The 19141-nt window shown below is 40.1% G+C and overlaps 1 protein-coding gene across 1 annotated transcript in view; it reads right to left on the bottom strand.

Moving 5' to 3' along the window:
• Positions 1 to 19141, bottom strand: part of LOC139445950 (golgin subfamily A member 4-like) — a 229714-nt gene that overhangs the window by 154690 nt on the left and 55883 nt on the right. The window contains exons 11-17 of the mRNA XM_071227199.1: positions 15336 to 15450; positions 15046 to 15112; positions 12509 to 12734; positions 9758 to 9879; positions 8385 to 8588; positions 4575 to 4768; positions 2140 to 2268 (exon numbers count right to left, since the gene is read on the bottom strand). Coding sequence (XP_071083300.1) covers positions 2140 to 2268; positions 4575 to 4768; positions 8385 to 8588; positions 9758 to 9879; positions 12509 to 12734; positions 15046 to 15112; positions 15336 to 15450 — 1057 coding nt within the window. The remainder of the gene's footprint in view (positions 1 to 2139; positions 2269 to 4574; positions 4769 to 8384; positions 8589 to 9757; positions 9880 to 12508; positions 12735 to 15045; positions 15113 to 15335; positions 15451 to 19141) is intronic.

Consider the following 19141-nt stretch of genomic DNA (forward strand, 5'->3'; position numbering starts at 1 on the left):
CTGTTGCATCTGCACCTTATTAAAATGCTAAGAGATTAAGTTTCTATCCGTTTAGCTTGAATACTGAAAAACAGCAAGATTCAATATAAATTTGGTTTCAAGTCGCTTTGAACAGTATTTCAGCTAATCATGGCAGACATACTGAATTCGTGGTTTCTTTGAAAGGCTTTTTGAACAACACACAAAGTACAAGTTTCTGAAATGCCTAATAATTGTCCTCTTAAAGGGCAACTGGGATTAGAAAGTAACCCCCAGGGCCGGGACCAAGGGAATAGATGGAACAATACATGAATGGAGTGGTTATCTTCAAATCTGTCATAGCAGTCCAGTAACATTTGTCGCATATTTTGTCAAACAGATATTTGTTGAGTTGGAACACTTGTGAACCAATACTGATGTGACATTAATCAAGATGCAGTAAATACCAAGATTCAGGATTGTACTTGTAAAGGTGATACAGTAACCAGTATAGACTGAAAAACCTGTTAATATATCCACAAAAGGTCACCTTGACCTCAGAGAATCACCATTGTGGGATTGGCTTTGTTCAGATACATGCAAACATCTACTTTCAAACCTGGAAAGGTAACCAGAAACTGATATTAACAATGATGTGATGTTGTACACAAACTAACATGCTGACGACTATGCAGCCTTGCTTCCTTTGACTAATGACAAAGTATTACCGGTAACAATATTTTTTGAAAGTAACCATAAACCATTTGTGAGCTTTTCTTTGTCATGACCCTGACCTTTGTCCTTTTCATGAAGTTTATGGTCAATAACCTTTTCCTAGCACAGTTAGACAGAAAATCACTGGCAGGACAGAGGCAAAATGTTGACAAAGCCTTAAATCAGCCCAATTGAAAGTGGCTGCTAAATATCAAGAAAATATTAATTGTGTCATCAGAAGATAGTGACAAGACATTCAAAGTGCCTTGCCTTATGGAGACTCTGTGTTATAATAGGATCCCAGCAATCCATGTTTGATGAAAGTGGGAAGTAGATTAAGGCTCAGTGACTTGGTTGAATGTGTATAGTACCTAGTCAGTGTGGGACAGTGTTCATTACATCAACCATTAGTTTGTCTGGTCGAGACTCAAACAGGGATTAGGACTAGGATGAGTCCAAAATTTACCCTCTACTACCTGACCCTATCCAGGTACTTGCTGTGGGTCTCAAGAGCTAGGTGCAAAACGTCCGAATCTGAATTGTTTTACCAGAGCCCCGGCAAAATCAATTTAGATATATAAATAGAAAGAAATGCAAAGACCCATTTGACCCAAGTTACCCATCCCAGTCCGAGGTGGGATACTGTTGACTGTGACACTCACTCAATCACTCACTGACTCAAGTGTGTTGAAACTGTTACATGGAGAGAAATGCTTAGCCAATCAAATAGGGAGAGCATGGCTGTTAATCAGTTGTGTAATGTGGTCTGTTTGGTGTACGAGGACATTATGGTCTCATAGTCATGTTCTTTGAACTCTTATGGTTATAATATTGATGATCAAAAGCACTGATGTGCAGCGCTGGTGCCAAAAAGAAGCTTTGCTCATTCATTTTGTTAAATTTTATTTTCAATTATAGGACAAAAGGTTTAATTCATAACTTAGTTGACATGATGAAACCAGCACTCAATTGTGATGATATCTGTTAGCTCTTGGAGCCTTTTGGTTTTTGAGAAGAATATGCCTGAAGAATTTCATTATAATTTGAGGAAAATAGTTAACTTTTTCAGTACCATGTAAGGGCAGCCATTCAGTCAAAAAATACAAAAGTATGCAATAATGGTCAGATAATACAAATAAAGAACTAAATGTTACTAATAACTAATTTCTTTACCAAATGGCCGCCCATAACCATGCCATGAACAAATCCAAGTCAAATTATTGTCCTTCACAAGTTCATAAAGTTTCAGCTTGCAGTGTCTGCAAAGAATTTCAATGTTTGCAAAAATATATTGTGATATTTTACTTGTATAAACAAATCTGACCCTCATAGTGTTGCTTGTGATATAATATCAATGTTTCGCTTCCCTGGAGCTCGTGTTCTTTTAGAAAAACATTCATAGTTATATATTGACAACAAAATATTATTTTTCATTTTTTTCTCAAAAACATGAAAAGCTGGTCTTACTTCAAGCACATGTTTGTCATCTGCATCACCCTCATAGGCTGTGAGCACATTGTACACATTGCAGGTCGTCTTCTGTTGCCTTGCATCAGCCTCCCCATGCCACAGCCTCACCAGCTCCTCCTCCTCACACTGCAAACAACATCCTTCACAAGATCACTTTAATACATCAACTCACACGCTCATTTTCTCACAGGGAACAGGCAGACTTGTTCAGATAATTAATAATATTATGAATATCTAAATTCATGTAGATTATTTCTTATCCTGCCATAACACATTGCAGTGCGTATTCAACAGATGGCGGTGGGGTCTGCAGCTTGTGTCTAGGTTAAGCTATGATCAGTGGGTTGCCCTCTTCTCTAATCACGTCACATCCTTACTCTAACATGCAAGGTTATGCTGCATGGTCAAGTACCTGAATGTGATACCCAGAGGATCTGAACTAAAGGATGTAGAGTATAACAACCTGAGTCCAATATTGAGCCACATGTGACACAAAGGAAATTTCTGGCAATGTACTGAGCAGTGGCTTATAACGACTTCCCTGAGGATCGGGACACCAAGTTGAAGTCAGTACAACAAATCCCTGTCATCACTCCAAATATTGATGTGACATTACATGACACAATGACACACAGCAGGATCCGCCATCTCTGTAAAGTTTTTTCAAAAAACGTTTCTTCATAAATAATATTTCTTATATATACAGCATCAATATGAACAATGTGAATGTGGGACAACTAACTGCTGTACTACAAGTGGTCCAAACTGATGAGCCCATCTATGACCTAGACGGAAGGTCAGAGGTTGATGAAGGTAGCATCTGTTACCCAAAAATACCCCTTGATGACATCATTCACTCAATAGTTTGTTTGCAAGGCCATCGTGGATGTCAGGACCCTGATTTCATGCGGATGGTGCACTTGAAGTGGGTTCAGACCTGCATATTGATACACCCACAGAATTGTTGTTTGAAAGTCAAAGCGCAATGGTATTCTTCAAAACCTCAGCTCTACTTCTGGCAGCCAGAGGCAGGAATAAGCTCTTCCTCTGCTTCCTGGAAGTCATTGTAACTTCCAAATAGCACCAAAGTAATCTTACTGGATATACTGACAGATCCACAATGTCCTCATTCCCCAGGACCATAAATAATAAAGGAACCTCTGATTGTCTTTCCCCACAAAATCCCACATGAGACCCATGTAAACCTTGACTATCTGAGTGACGTCCAAAGCCAGCCTTTTGACCTATGGACTAATTCTGCCTGCTCCATCAGTTCATAGGGTGGTGAGACCAGATGTTGTAGTACCAGCCCCTAGATCCCAAGACGGAGGCCTGGACAGTTTCCTCATCTTCAGCCTAAAGCTCTTCAGCATAGCTGTTATCTCCATCACTGTGTTGATTATTATGGACAGCGAAGATGCTAGTACTGAATTAATGGCTAACACAAAAATATGTATGGTACCACTTGGAAACTGTTCAGCTGGAGATCCACGTTATCCACGATCCTAGGTGTCCCAGCAACAGTCACCATCGAATACATGGTGTTTGTGGTGGTAGTCACGACTGCTGTTTGACGCCTGTCCATCTCTCGGCTTGGTTCTTGAGATTTTCTAAGATAAATCTCAACCTGCCTTGGGGATAAAGTTTTACACACAGCATATCTAGAGTCTAAGTCACAAACAGATTTGTGACAGTCGAGACAATCAACATGGGGATCACTTCTTGATTTGCCCTTGTGACACATGAAGCACACCATTGCGTAAACAGGGGCTGCACACATGTCATTGTTGATGCTCATTCTATTCTAACAGATGGCCAAGGACATTTATGCAAAGCAGTATCATATACAATATGCATGTACAAATATCCCACAGAGCATGTAAATCAATTGTAAATGACACAGGGTGACGTTCAATAGTGTTTCACAGCAAATGTCTGTCACCATGCGCGACGAGAAAGAAGTGAAGAGAACAGGGTCAGATAACTCTAGTTCGCAACCAAGGGCAGGCGGGCGTCCTGGAGCAGGAACAGGCATGTTTTGGGTTCACTGGTATGGGAGCGAAGTCCAGAAGAAAATGGCAATGTGTTGTGTCAAGATCAGAAATAATCCCTCATTTACACCAACTGATGTAAAACACTTGGTTCTGGTGAGCTAAAGCATTAAAAGCTAACAAATTGAACACAACTATTTGCCTAATGTGAAATTTATTTTGGAGTAATGATAAGACAACAAAAAAACAGACTAAACATGCATTTTGACAAGTTTTAGTTTGTTCAGTTTAATTTAGTTTCATTGTTGCATTGTAATGAACACATAAAATTAGAACACAGCAGTTGCTGCTGGATGCTTCTGCCAAATTGTTTCATGACTGTTTGGATGATTTCTTACTTCAGATATGAAATGCTAGTTAGCCCCTGTCTGACCCAGCTACCTTATGAGGGAGTGTCAGCAGAAGGTCAGCCATCTCCATGTCTTGCACAATCTGAAGACTGACCAGAATGGTGGAAGTAACCTGGCCTGGTAAAGCTGGGCGGTCGTGCATCCTGGTGAGTGTTTCAGCTGTACACACTGTCTGTAACACTGCTGCTTCCTCCACCAGGTCGGTATACTCATCCTGCAGGTCATCTACGTGGAAACACAAATACACTACCTGGCTCAAACATCAAAAGTTTGCGAATTCATAAAAGGGTGTTAGCATTACATTTATTACAATCCACAATTATGGAGTAATTGTGATCAGCTTGATGAAACTTACGAATCAGTCAGTGGACATGAGTATTTGTCACTTTACAAAATGCTTAGCAAAACATGTAATAAAATAGTACCTCGCTGTTGGGCTGTGAGGCGTGCAACAAGAGTATATGCCCAGCCAAAATGTGTGCTATTTAAAAGAATATACCCTACTTATCTGACGGTCAACAGTGAAATGTTTAAACATTGTTTTGATAACCATATTTAAAAGATATTCAAGAACGTTATGCTTAACTGTGTGAGTGGCTACTTTTTGACGCACATGAAATATTTTCCCTGTGAAGTTTGTTCATCTCACTCTTTGTATTCAGGTTATGGAATGCATGTCCCGCGGCAAATACACACGTCATACTGCACCAAGAAGTTCCAGCACTGCCAGATGGTGTTGACTAACAACTCAATTAAAGCACGGTCAAATACAAAGGAGCCCTGGTTTAAATGCATATACATGCATTATTGGCTGAAACAGCACTTCCAATATGGATAAATGGTTGTCCCCGAAAACAACTCCATGCATTAATCACTCCATGCCAACAAAGGTAAATTCCCCACAGGTTTATAATGGAATAGTCCAGGAGTGGGGTCCGATGGAGAGGAGCAAGCTGAGAAGGATGCCCTCATGTTGGTTGGCTCAAACAAGTATATTCATATAGCAGCAACTTAATCGCGCACACACACACACACACACACACACACACACACACACACACACACAGAGCACACACACATATATATATGACTCGGATCTATGGTAGGACTTGGATCTATGGTGTATTCCCACATCTACAGCAGATTTAATCATATAATATTAATAATTGGCAATTTCTAGAGTGCTAAACGTTGCATTGATTCAAATAAAGAGGAACACTTTTGTGATTTCTCTAGATTATTTTTCATCATTTCTCCTTTGGAACAGCATCGTCGATGCAGGGATTGCTTATCAGTACTTTTCTTAAAAACATCCCCCAAGTTTCATCATAGACAAATGTTTCTAAGACCTTCCGCACCATTCTCTACTTTGCCGGAGTTGACAAAATGCTGGATATTTCCATGCTTCAATGCTTTGGATTCAGAGCCTTCACACAAGAAACTTCTTGGATTTTAAAAAAGATCATCAGCCTTAGGATATTTTGATACTTGTTTCTTCCTCTGCCTGCATGAATCCGCCTTCATTTTCTATGGTCTCCGGTTCCATCTTTTTCGACTGATAGCTGTGTCTAGCGGCAGTAGATATGAAATTTACATGATGTCATCGTAGGCAAGGAGTCGTGATGTCATCTCAAATATGACATAATATAACAATTGATCTGATTGTCCAATCACGGACAAGACATCATTGCAAACATGATGTCACATGAGAATCCACCACGGATTAAAGTCCTGCAGTTGATCGGAGTCCTACTCACACACGAGTCCCAAAGAGGGGCAGGTCAGACGAAATTGCTAAGGCAGAAGGCGACCTATTAAATTCTTAAGTGAAGAGGAAGAAATAACAAAATAGAGTTACAACTTTCTTTTGCTCACCTGAAGTATTCTGGTATATTTGCAATGTTAAGACTATAGAGATCAGAATAAATGGGTAAACAATAATATGTCAACATAAATAACAGAAGTAGAAAACAACAACAATTATATTTCCAAGCCAAAAACTTCAATATGTAAGGCCACACTATTTTTTACTTGCTTTCCAGATCCACGGACTGTAAATTGTATTGAAATGGAAAAAAATACATAATTCTAAATTTGCTTCTTCTTTTTTTTATCCCGCCAATAAGATGAAAGCATATTGCAGCAAAACAATATTTTAATGTGCATACCATATGATTAGTGCCTATCAAATCATGGGCGGATACAGCTTTTTTGAAAAGGGGGGGTGCACAATTAAGATCTATTTATTGTCTTTAGCCTCACTACAACATAACTATACATATCCCTAATGTCATTATATTTCGAAAATAAATGGCTGAGTAATGGCCAGAATAAGTTTCAGTTTCAGTCTGGTCGATGCTCAAATATTGCAAAACAATGGAAGATATGTGTTGAGCCCACTACTAACTAAACATGTACTATGTGGCCATAAGGAGTTCCAGCCTAAAGTATGGTGAAAGAGCAAAGGTCAAATAAAGGTTAAAATTTAAAATACCACTGGGGGCCATATTGAAAAGCAGAGTCATTCCTTGTGAACAAGAATAATGAGTACGGTCAAAGTGCAAAAGTCAAATACAGGTCAGACTTTAAAATATCACAAAAGACAAACTATTCGATTAAGAACCCCTCTACGAGTTGAACATATACCAAATTTCAGTACATGAAAATGAAATCAAAATGACTGAAGCAATAGCCATAAATTGATTTTTCATTGCATTAAAATCAATCTCATAATCTCTTAGTTCTCGCAATCGCTCAACAAAGATCTGAGGATATCCCATTATGGGTCACGTCAGAACGACCTTTCATCCGGCCAAACAAAGCGTCGCTTACCAGATCATGCAGCCTCAAAAACGTTAACACGGGGTATTCCGAACGACAGCTACGGCCCATACGAATGATTCCGTCAAAATTATCGTCTATATCATGCTTCCGTGGGATAAACATTTGAACGGAGGAGGCGTTGCACAGAACGTGGGAAGCACTGCCATACAATCTCAACCATATATTAGACATTCCGGAATGTTCGTTTGTTCAGTTTTAACAATTTTAATCGAGAACTGTGTCAACATATTTTTCAAACGTAGTGTCAAATGGAAGTCGCCAGTTTGAAACGAGTGCCGTAAAGCTCAAGAAAGCTGCTTTCTAATTAGCAGATGTCGACTTCTTTTTATTCATTTCAGTGGTCAGTCAAAGTTCATGAAAGGTCTTTCTGATGTGACCCGTAATGGGATGTCCTCAGATCTTTGTTTAGAGGCAGCGATAACTCAAGATCTAATTTCAATGAGATTGCATTAAAATATATTGAACATAAAAACTGAACCTCTTCAGCAAGGTGTCATCATTGGCATTTCAGTTTCAGTTTCATTGGTCCAGTGCTTTGTTTTTGAGAAAATGTTTACAGATGATGGTGCCTCTGTCGCCAGACATTGGACAAGCAGGTCATGATATAAGCTCACTTGACTATCAGTCATGTGAGCTAAAATGGCTGAGCAAGAGGCCAAAATAACATTTTGAATCAAATGTTATCAATATGAATGAAAGGGTCCTGTAATACATGTATCATTGTCAAGGTGGAGTGAGTAAGTGAGTGAGTTGAGTTTAACGCCGCTTTTAACAATATTCCAGTTATATCACGGAGTGTCAGCTTAATGTCAAGGTGGAACATGCTAAAGAAATAGGCTGTCCTTGAAACCTGGGAAACACTAGGAACCATTTGTATCTGCACCTTGGAAGTAAGAGCCCTTGTGATCAAAGACCAATGTTCTTCCCACATTGCTAAGTAAAGAATTATAGTTTTAAGTGTGAGGCACAATGTTCCCAGTTGATGTTAACTGATTACCTGTGTGATGCAAGTCTAGTTGGGCTTTCTTCACTCGGAGCTGGGCTAGTCTTTCAACCCTCTCACTTGTCGGCATGCTCGCTGCCACTTCAGTTAGTTCTCTGAGGGATTCATCTTGAAGCAGGGACAGCAGTCGTTCTCGCTCCTCACAGTGGCGGTAATACACCTCCTGTACATAAGCCTCTCTCCACACACACACATCACCTGAAATACAAGTACAAGTATGTGTTTCCATTTGGTGCTTCACAAAGAACTTATAAACAATACAAACTATGTGGGTTTTTTTCAAAAGAATAAAAATTATTGTACCTGCAAATAACATGATCAAACATAGGGATAATCACATATAGCAAATGTACCTGCTGGAGTAATCAGATGTATACAATTATAACATAGAGTCTATGCATCTGCTGGAGTAAACAGATGTATACAATTATCAAATATAGTCTATGCACCTGCTGGAGTAATCAGATGTATACAATTATAACATATAGTCTATGCATCTGCTGGAGTAAACAGATGTATACAATTATAACATATAGTCTATGCATCTGCTGAAGTAAACAGATGTATACAATTATAACATATAATCTATGCATCTGCTGGAGTAAACAGATGTATACAATTATAACATATAGTCTATGCATCTGCTGGAGTAAACAGATGTATATGATTATCACTAATATAGTACATGTACCTGCTGGAGAAAACAGATGTATACAATTATAACATATAGTCTATGCATCTGCTGGAGTAAACAGATGTATACAATTATAACATATAGTCTATGCACCTGCTGGAGTAAACAGATGTATACAATTATAACATATAGTCTATGCATCTGCTGGAGTAAACAGATGTATATGATTATCACTAATATAGTACATGTACCTGCTGGAGTAAACAGATGTATACAATTATAACATATAGTCTATGCATCTGCTGGAGTAAACAGATGTATATGATTATCACTAATATAGTACATGTACCTGCTGGAGTAAACAGATGTATACAATTATAACATAGAGTCTATGCATCTGCTGGAGTAAACGGATGTATTTGATTATAACATATAGTCTATGCACCTGCTGGAGTAAACAGATGTATACAATTATAACATATAGTCTATGCACCTGCTGGAGTAAACAGATGTATACAATTATAACATATAGTCTATGCATCTGCTGGAGTAAACAGATATATATAATTATAACATATAGTCTATGCATCTGCTGGAGTAAACGGATATATATAATTATAACATATAGTCTATGCATCTGCTGGAGTAATCAGATGTATACAATTATAACATATAGTCCATGTACCTGCTGGAGTAATCAGATGTATATAATTATTACATATAATCCATGTACCTGCTGGAGTACAAGATCTGCCCACAATGCCTTGTCTCACGTGTCCCTTCTGAATATGTTCCCTGCGAAGGTTTACTCGTCTTGCGGCCAAATTGTGTTGTCTTTCCTGGTCGCTCTCACATCTAAATACAGAAATAGATTACAAATAAACAATTGTTAATATTGTAAATTTTACAATAAATGTACGAGGGGTGTTCATTAAAGATTTCCCCTGACCCACTTCCGATGGACCTAGTGGAATGAAACTTGGCATAGGTATTAGTCTTTCTCTACATAGGAACCACCAAGAGTTACACACTTCTCCCATCCTTTTATGCAACTATGGAGACCTCGCTTGTAAAAGCCCTAATTTTGCGTCTCAACCAGGACTTGACTTCAGAAATCAGTGTTTCATCATCTGTGAAACGTTTTCCCTTCAAAAAAGACTTCATGGTTGGAAAGAGGTGGAAGTCAGATGGTGCAAGGTCAGGAGAGTAAGGAGGATGTGGAAGGATTTCATAGCCACAGGACCGCACTACTGTCTGGGCAACATGACAGTTGTGTACTGGAGCATTGTCTTGCAGGAGACGGACACCCTTGGTCAGCATGCCACGCCTCTTAAGCTTGATAGCGTCCCGCAATTTCCGCAGGAGTGAAGCATAATAAGCTCCTGTAATTGTGGTACCCTTTGCCAAGAAATCCATCATCACTACTCCGTGCTGGTCCCAAAACGCCGTGAGCATGACCTTGCCTGCAGAGGGTTGGACACGTGCCTTCTTTGGGGGTGGTGACTCCACATGCTTCCATTGCATCGACTGAACTTTAGTCTCAGGATCATAGTGATGAACCCATGTTTCATCCTGTGTGATAAGTCTGTCAAAAAAGTTTGCCTGTTTTTTTTGGCACATGTCCAAAAGATCCTTTGAGCAATTGACTCGTTCCTGCTTTTGGAAAGGTGTGAGCAACCTTGGAATCCATCGTGCAGACACCTTATGCATGTTCAAATTGTCATGGATTTTTTCCACAGACCCTACACTGATCTTGACATCTTGTGCTTACTGGCGAACAGTTATACCTCAGTCTGCCAAAATGGCAGTCTTCACTTGATGGATAGTGTGTCCTCATCAATGGCTGAATGGGGGCGACCAGGAGTGGCAGCTGTTTCCACAGACCACACTTGAACTGGCGATGCCAGTGTTTAACAACATCATATGATGAGGCATCTTCCCCATAAGTTGCTTTCATTTCATCGAAAGTTTCTTTTGGTGTGCGACCTTTCAAATATAAAAACCTAATCACTGCTCGGTATTCTACTGGCTCCATTGTCACACCCTACTCGATCATAACACCTGTAAAAGTGGTAAGATTAATAGTTCGGTGCTGCAAATTCAGACATAACTCATAGATACATGTATCATTACACATGTGAAATTTCAACCATATATGATAACCCTAAGTGGTTTGGGGGAAATCTTTAATGAACACCCCTCGTATATCTCACATTCTTCTTTCGATCCTAGGTGGAAACATGCTTAAACAAAGGTTTCACTCTTCTAAAAAACAGTTCACCTGAACACACCTAGCATCACCATGATCACCAAACAATCTGGGTCATGCACGCATTTCATGCCAGTCGACTTGCATGCACTGAACACATGATTACCCCAGCCAACTTATTCTCATTCTGGAGCTTAATTGGCTAGAGGAATTATGATGCAGGGATGGACGTGTGGGTATATAGCGTGTGAGATAGGATAAGCATATTAATATACAATTTTTTGTAAAATTTACAAATGTTTAAACTTTTGAACAGCGGAAAAACACTTGAAGTCGGGTACAATATGGGACCTGCACACTCTCTCCCGAAGACAGTAGGACCACCTGCATGTGTCCACACCTACCTGGGACCTGCACACACTCTCTCCAGAAGACAGTAGGACCAACTGCATGTGTCCACACCTACCTGGGACCTGCACACACTCTCTCCCGAAGACAGTAGGACCACCTGCATGTGTCCACACCTACCTGGGACCTGCACACACTCTCTCCAGAAGACAGTAGGACCACCTGCATGTGTCCACACCTACCTGGGACCTGCACACACTCTCTCCAGAAGACAGTAGGACCACCTGCATGTGTCCACACCTACCTGGGACCTGCACACACTCTCTCCCGAAGACAGTAGGACCACCTGCATGTGTCCACACCTACCTGGGACCTGCACACACTCTCTCCAGAAGACAGTAGGACCACCTGCATGTGTCCACACCTACCTGGGACCTGCACACACTCTCTCCAGAAGACAGTAGGACCACCTGCATGTGTCCACACCTACCTGGGACCTGCACACACTCTCTCCCGAAGACAGTAGGACCACCTGCATGTGTCCACACCTACCTGGGACCTGCACACACTCTCTCCAGAAGACAGTAGGACCACCTGCATGTGTCCACACCTACCTGGGACCTGCACACACTCTCTCCAGAAGACAGTAGGACCACCTGCATGTGTCCACACCTACCTGGGACCTGCACACACTCTCTCCAGAAGACAGTAGGACCACCTGCATGTGTCCACACCTACCTGGGCCCTGCACACACTCTCTCCAGAAGACAGTAGGACCACCTGCATGTGTCCACCACACCTACCTGGGACCTGCACACACTCTCTCCAGAAGACAGTAGGACCACCTGCATGTGTCCACACCTACCTGGGACCTGCACACACTCTCTCCAGAAGACAGTAGGACCACCTGCATATGTCCACACCTACCTGGGACCTGCACACACTCTCTCCAGAAGACCTGTCGCCATCAGAACTGCCTCATAGTCAGTCTCCATGTTTGCACATAATGTCTCCAAATGAAGATAAAGCAAGTGTAGTCTGCGATTGACTGCAGTAAGGTCCTTTGATGCAGGAGATTTCAGCCATCTGAGAAGATTGTCTTGATCTCTGTCATATCGGCTGACAAGGTCAGCCAGAAGATTGACTGCTGGAACTGAAATATCAGTGAATGAAATCAACTGATTACACAGACACAGACAGACACACAATATTTAGCATAATTAACATTATCCAACCGATGTATTGCTTAATAGCTGCATTTTTGCTACTTGTTTTTAAAAAAACATTGTGTACAGATTGTTGTTGGCAGATAGATGACTTTGACCTCTGACATTTATATCTATGCTATTTACATTTTCTGTGCACTTATGCTACCCCTGCGTCACAGGGCCATATGACCCAGTTGAACCAATCAACTCAACTCGAAAGGGTGCACGAGAATCATGCACATAGAGACGCCCAACACTAACACCGTATTCGTGTGTGCGTGATTCCCATGCGCCCTTTCCAGTTGAGTTGATTGCTTCAACTGTGTCATATGGCCCTGTGATGCAGGGGTAGCATTATGCAGATGGCTGTTTCAATGAATGCTCGTTCCACCTGTGACGAACAGGTCTGGTTGTTGATGAAATATAGTGATAGCTAAATAGACAGATTTTTTATTCATGCACTGATTGTCTTTAAATGTAATATCCAGTTATGTATGACTGTTTAATAATCTTATACAAACTTTGACTGGAGTAGGTCCGATAGTTTTTCAGATATTGTAGTAAACGTTGGTACCTTAAATTACCTTCCAGACTATAACTGTTTGACTTTGAAGTTCTGTGTCACTACTTCAAGAACTAAGCATACTGGCATAAGTTTGGATTTGTATGAAATATATCATGACATCAATCACTTTCTTCAAATGCATGTAGAAACATGTGAGTAAAAAACACTTCTTTTCCAGTCTTCAACATGACTGGTAACATTCCAGCTGTTCAAATATGACCAATTGTCATTTTAATTTAAACTTTCCCATATGCCAGTGAACATTTCCAGATTATCAGAACAAACCAATGCCCGAATGTCTCCGCATGATATTGGTACAACAATAGTCTCAGTTAGTGCTACAGTGGGACTTCTGTTCATTTCGTTCGGAATATTAAAAAATTGATATGTTAAGGAAGTTAATGGTCATTCACTATCACAAATCACTTCTGAATAGCTATTGGAGTGTATTTCAAATGAACAAGAATAAAATCTTCATGGATCTCAACCTACGTAAACTTGTAGACAACACATGCATACAAGTTTTGTCTCATCTTCCCTGGGCAAGGGAGTTAACTGACTCTAAAAGTCCACTTTCCACCCTTGGCGAAATAGGCTGGAATTTCATGGCTGGATCATAACATCACTAGTGGCTATTACAAGTTATGTCCCTTCTATGCTCCTCCTGTCTGATCAATCAGATTCCACCTCTCATATCATTTACATTTGCTTAAAAAAAAGGGGGCACCCAATCCAGATGATCTGATCAAGTTAATCGAAGAAACATTTCACATTCCAGGCCTCACAGACACCAGGCTTTGCAGGATCAAAAAGACATTTTCGTTTTGACAAGGATGGGTAGTGGGAAATCACTATCATATGAATGTGTGACAGTTTTTATATGAAGGTTTGAGCATTATCGTACTCACACCACTGACCTCCATCATGGTTGAATAGTGTGAGCCGCTAAACAACCTATACCTTCTTTAGGATGAGGCCCTGCTTTGGAAGGGTTTGGTTCATGTATGCTCGATGCACCAGGGACTAAATGGTTTGTGTGGTAAGAATCAATAACTTGGTTGATTACAAGTCATGATAAAATGGACTTTCATGCTCATAATCACAATCACCTGTTTGTCTGGTCCAGATTTAATTATTTGTAAACCAACATAATATATTTGGAATATTGCTGAGTGAGGCATTCACACAATAAACAAAAAAAGAACATTTAAAACAATGAGACCTTCTATATATAAGTCATAAATTGTAAATTTACTGCATACTTTGATTAGGTTCACAGGAGTGTGGTAGGTATGAAGGGTTCAGTAACACTTCCATGTTTTGAGCATCAGGTCCAAAGGGAAGGGTAAAAAGGCTTTCCTATGTTTTCAGAGAGCATCCTAACTTGTTTTTGACATGAGCAGGTTGACTTAAGCTGAGACAGCTTGGTTTCACATTGTCATGGACACAAAAAACTCAGCTGATTGTTTAAGTACACAGGTCAGTGCCATATGCAGTCTAACCATTTTAACACTTAGACACATTGTATTTTTACCCAAATGCAAATAATGAAATCTCTCACCACAAATATAAGCACTCATTAGAATGGTACCACATATTTGACATAAGAGTAGCAAGTTGAGTTATTTCCTAGCTTCAGACAAAGCCACAGACCTATGCACCGATATATTCTTGTGTGAGAAATACTATACCTGGTGTTTCAGCCTCATCAGTGAACTGCTTAGGTTGCCCCATCAAAGCTTGTAGGCTTGGCAGGGCCTTGGAAAAAGAAAACAGACGTTGAGCACAAGATGAATCTAGAATTACAGGTAAAGGGTTATTGATAAATGTGCAAAAGACACAATATTATCAGTTTAGGTTTACTTTTAACATTACTCTCCCTTCATATATTTCATATTTGCTTAGTTTCTTTTCATTGCTCTCTCTGAGTTTTGAATAATTGCCAAAGCGTTTTTTCAGAATGCCTCTTTCTCTAGCATACCTGTGATTTGGGTCCAATGATTCTGTGCATTTCCTCTAGTCTGCCTTCTCCCCTGAGGGCCTTTTCCTCTTTCTGAGCTCGCTGAAGCTCCTTCTGCTGTCTGTCAGTAGAAAACCTGAACGAAACATGATGACTTTCAGTTGTACGCTCACTTAAAACAAGTTGATCTTTGAACCTAGACCACAACTTTACTGCTTCCCTCACTGATCGCCTTGCCTCACTCATGCAGTACTCTCATGCAGACTGCACAGTCTATACTGCAGCACTTGTCTCACAAACAGGGAATGTCAGTCATAGTGCTCTGGACGCCCCAGTTTATATACCCATAGAATATTATACGAGTATGTGTGTCATACTGATTTTAGAAAATGAGTATCAGAATTTGTGTATTTCCAGAGCAAGAGCCAGGGTAAAACATGAATCCTGACACAAGTTTCGTAAAATCAGTGTAACACATATGCGAGTGTATACGTAACAATTCCTCTACTACCCATTGTTTCTTAACCTTTTGAGCTCCTCTTTAGAAAAATGCACTGATCATGACCACCGTCTCAGAAAACCACAATTGTTGAATGACGTCAGCAAACTTCAGCTATGACGTGAACAAACTTCAGCTATGATGTCATTTCTAGTGTGATGTCATGCCTGCCTTATGCCACAATACAATTCAAATGATGTCAACAATGATGTCAATAAAACACCGGGGTGTAAAGTGATATTTGCACAAGTGCACATGTTTTTTATGAACTTGGTTATTTCTAACTGTATGGGCAATAAATGTTTGTACAAAAATGCATGACATATCCAGTTTGATCATGCCTCCCAAAAGACATGCCATGGTGAACCACCACCTTGTCAGGAGAGGGAACACATCCAGGAAGGAGCCAGCAAGCAGACCAGCCATGGACACTGGCCACTGGAAAGTCTTTTAGATCACCTTGACCTTCGTGAAATGGGACCCCATAACAAAACATGCATATATCTGCTCCTTTTTTACTTGAAGCAGGTGATAATGCAAATGTTCTGCCATGAGTCTCCACCAAAGCCAGCATCGAAGAACTCCAACCTGCGGTGTCTCCCATTCCGTTGATGCAAACGATATCCACCCAGCTCAGTAACATCCTGGAAATGCTGGGCAAGGAGGTGACAACTTTCCTGTCATTATGTTTTATGTCAAAATGATGATGTGAATCTATGATCGTCATGAGATCGTATTAAAAGAAACATCAATATTTTCACTCATGTAAGCATTCATTTAAATCTGACCCAACGATAGTAAACAATCTATTTTTAATCTCCAACCAGTTCTTTGGTTTTGGCACGGAATAATTGACGCGCTTGTTGTCTCCCTTGTTCTATGAACTTTTTTTTCTCGTCTTCGCTAATACCACTGGTCTTACGTGAATTGGATCGAATCTCCTGCTTTATTGCGTTGTATTTGGTGAGTTCTGACAGCACTAAACGAAACTCATCCTCGGATATCTTACAATCAGCCATTGCTGTTGAAATATGGTCCTCAATGCTGTTCAACTTTGCTTTGGTAAGTATCCGAATATTATCATGTTTTAATGCTTTCTTATGCAACTTACGAGAAATGAATTTTATCGCTATTCCTGCCAGTCCTGAGACTCTGGCGGCTATTTCCATACCAAGTACGATAGGCGCAGCGATTATAGTTGATAATAAACAAACACCGGCCACACAGGGTCCCATGCTAAATCGGGTAATTTAACTCCATTTCATTGGGTTGTTTTACTACTTTTTCATAAAGAATTCTAAGTGTTTCTTTTATGTTATCGCTAAGATATACACCCTTTTCTCCAGTGCTTAAAAGCAGCATCCCATTCGACTCATTTTGTGGGAGACTAGCTCCGAAAGGCTTAAAACCTTCATCTTTAAGTGAGAATATGCTGTAATACCCATCGGATATAGTGGTAGGAATGATTTTACTAATGTTTCCACTATCGTTGAATTCACCTATTAAAATCTTATTATTATCTCTTGCAGCACTTATATTGGTCCACCGCGGGTAATACGTTACATCACAGATATCGACTTCAAGTTGTCCATCCGAGTTATCGGTAGTATGAAGCAGTTGAATAGACTGGCCATTTGTTATTCCATACATTTTAAATATACAAAAATACTATATCATAACTTAAATATGAAATCAAACATTATTGGTTTCACAATCCAATGCAATTTTGGAAGAATCAGTTAAACTTTGCCATATGGTGTGCCACAACAGGATGTGGTGTATCTCTTTATGCCCAAGGATTTGAACTAAATAAGTCTGTTTTGTCATCTCACGTGTACTATCAGGTTAGACGTATACTTAAAGAAATAAGTGCCCCATTACCGCGGGATCGAGTATGGAATGCATGAAATAATCCGTACAATAGGTTCGTGTATGAACGTATTTGTCAGGAATTTAATGTTTCTACGAGTAAAGATTGGCGTCTGAGTGGAGTTAACCGTGGTCTAGGTATTCCATACGCTGGTGCACACTCTGTTAAAGAAGTCAGCGATGATTTACTGAAAAGAGGTTGGCTTCTTCCGAGCTTTGCTCTCTCGAGTAACGAGAGGAGAGGTGTTCGTATGAACTTTAAGGGTGGTGTTGCTTTCACCGTCCAAAAGGTTGAGCAACCACCTGGAAATGCTTGGAATGAATTTCTTAATGATAAAACAGAAAATACATTTACTAACCCAGGAGTTGTAAGAGTTAATGAATCAATAAGAACTTATGTATGGGCAATTCTTGGTGCACAATCACAAACACGAACGGGAATTGGTTCTGGGACGGCACTCGATGCGCAAAAACAGTTTGTCGCAAATGTGGAGGATGCTATTAATTCACCAGTTGACATACCATCTTCTATAAAACGTTATCAATATATATTACAGTACGCTCAATCCAAAGTAGACTACGTTTATGCGCCGGGACTATACATGTCTCCGAGTAATATGGAACTTAAGATCGGTCAAGAGATTGGTTATAATAATAAAATTGTTATTGCTACTGATCAACAAAAACCAGGTATAAATTCAGATATTTATACCGAATTAATAACGAAAACAAACACAGGGGAAACGGGAATAGTAAAGCCACAGACACCACATGTTTCACAACCATCTACTGATGCACAACCACAAGTGCCACCACATATTGCAGCTAAAAATCAACAACATATCGATGAAAAAACAGCTCTTACAGTAGGTGGAGTCGCGGCTGGTTTACTCATGATTTCGTTAAATAGTCTTTACTTTAAGGGATACGTACAACAACCCTGCAATTGCTACGATCAGTGCTCACAAATTTTGACTAAGCCAAGTGGTGGTCTTTGCTAATAAATTCAAGAGCCAGGAAACGATACTCCCTATTATACCTGGAAGTGCAGATGCGGCTTTCCCAGAGAGCTTTCCCAGTGCTTCTCCTTATGCTTTTAAATGTTTTTTTATCCACTCTTTTACACCCTTTTTATCACTGGATCGTGCACCACCTCCTGTACCTCCACCGCCACCGGTTAACGCGAGTCAAAGTCGATATAATATATCCCAATGCGGTTAAAATACTGGCAATGGTTATTCCCTGTTCTCTGAACAATGTTTTAATTTTATCGGCCAGTGTAGTATCATCGTTGAGGACTTGATCTATAGTTTCTCGAATTAGACTGATTTGTGAACGAAGTGCCTTTCTTTTACTGGAAGCTGCTTCGAGGCGGGCCGATTTTCGTCTTCTAAGTTACTCAATCTTTCTGCAACGTGGCGTCTACTGAATTCATCGCCCGCCTGTTCAAGTTTTGTTT

This window comes from Haliotis cracherodii, unplaced genomic scaffold, assembly GCF_022045235.1.
Source record: "Haliotis cracherodii isolate W230 unplaced genomic scaffold, xgHalCrac1.p SCAF_6, whole genome shotgun sequence".
In the NCBI taxonomy this organism is placed as follows: domain Eukaryota; kingdom Metazoa; phylum Mollusca; class Gastropoda; order Lepetellida; family Haliotidae; genus Haliotis; species Haliotis cracherodii.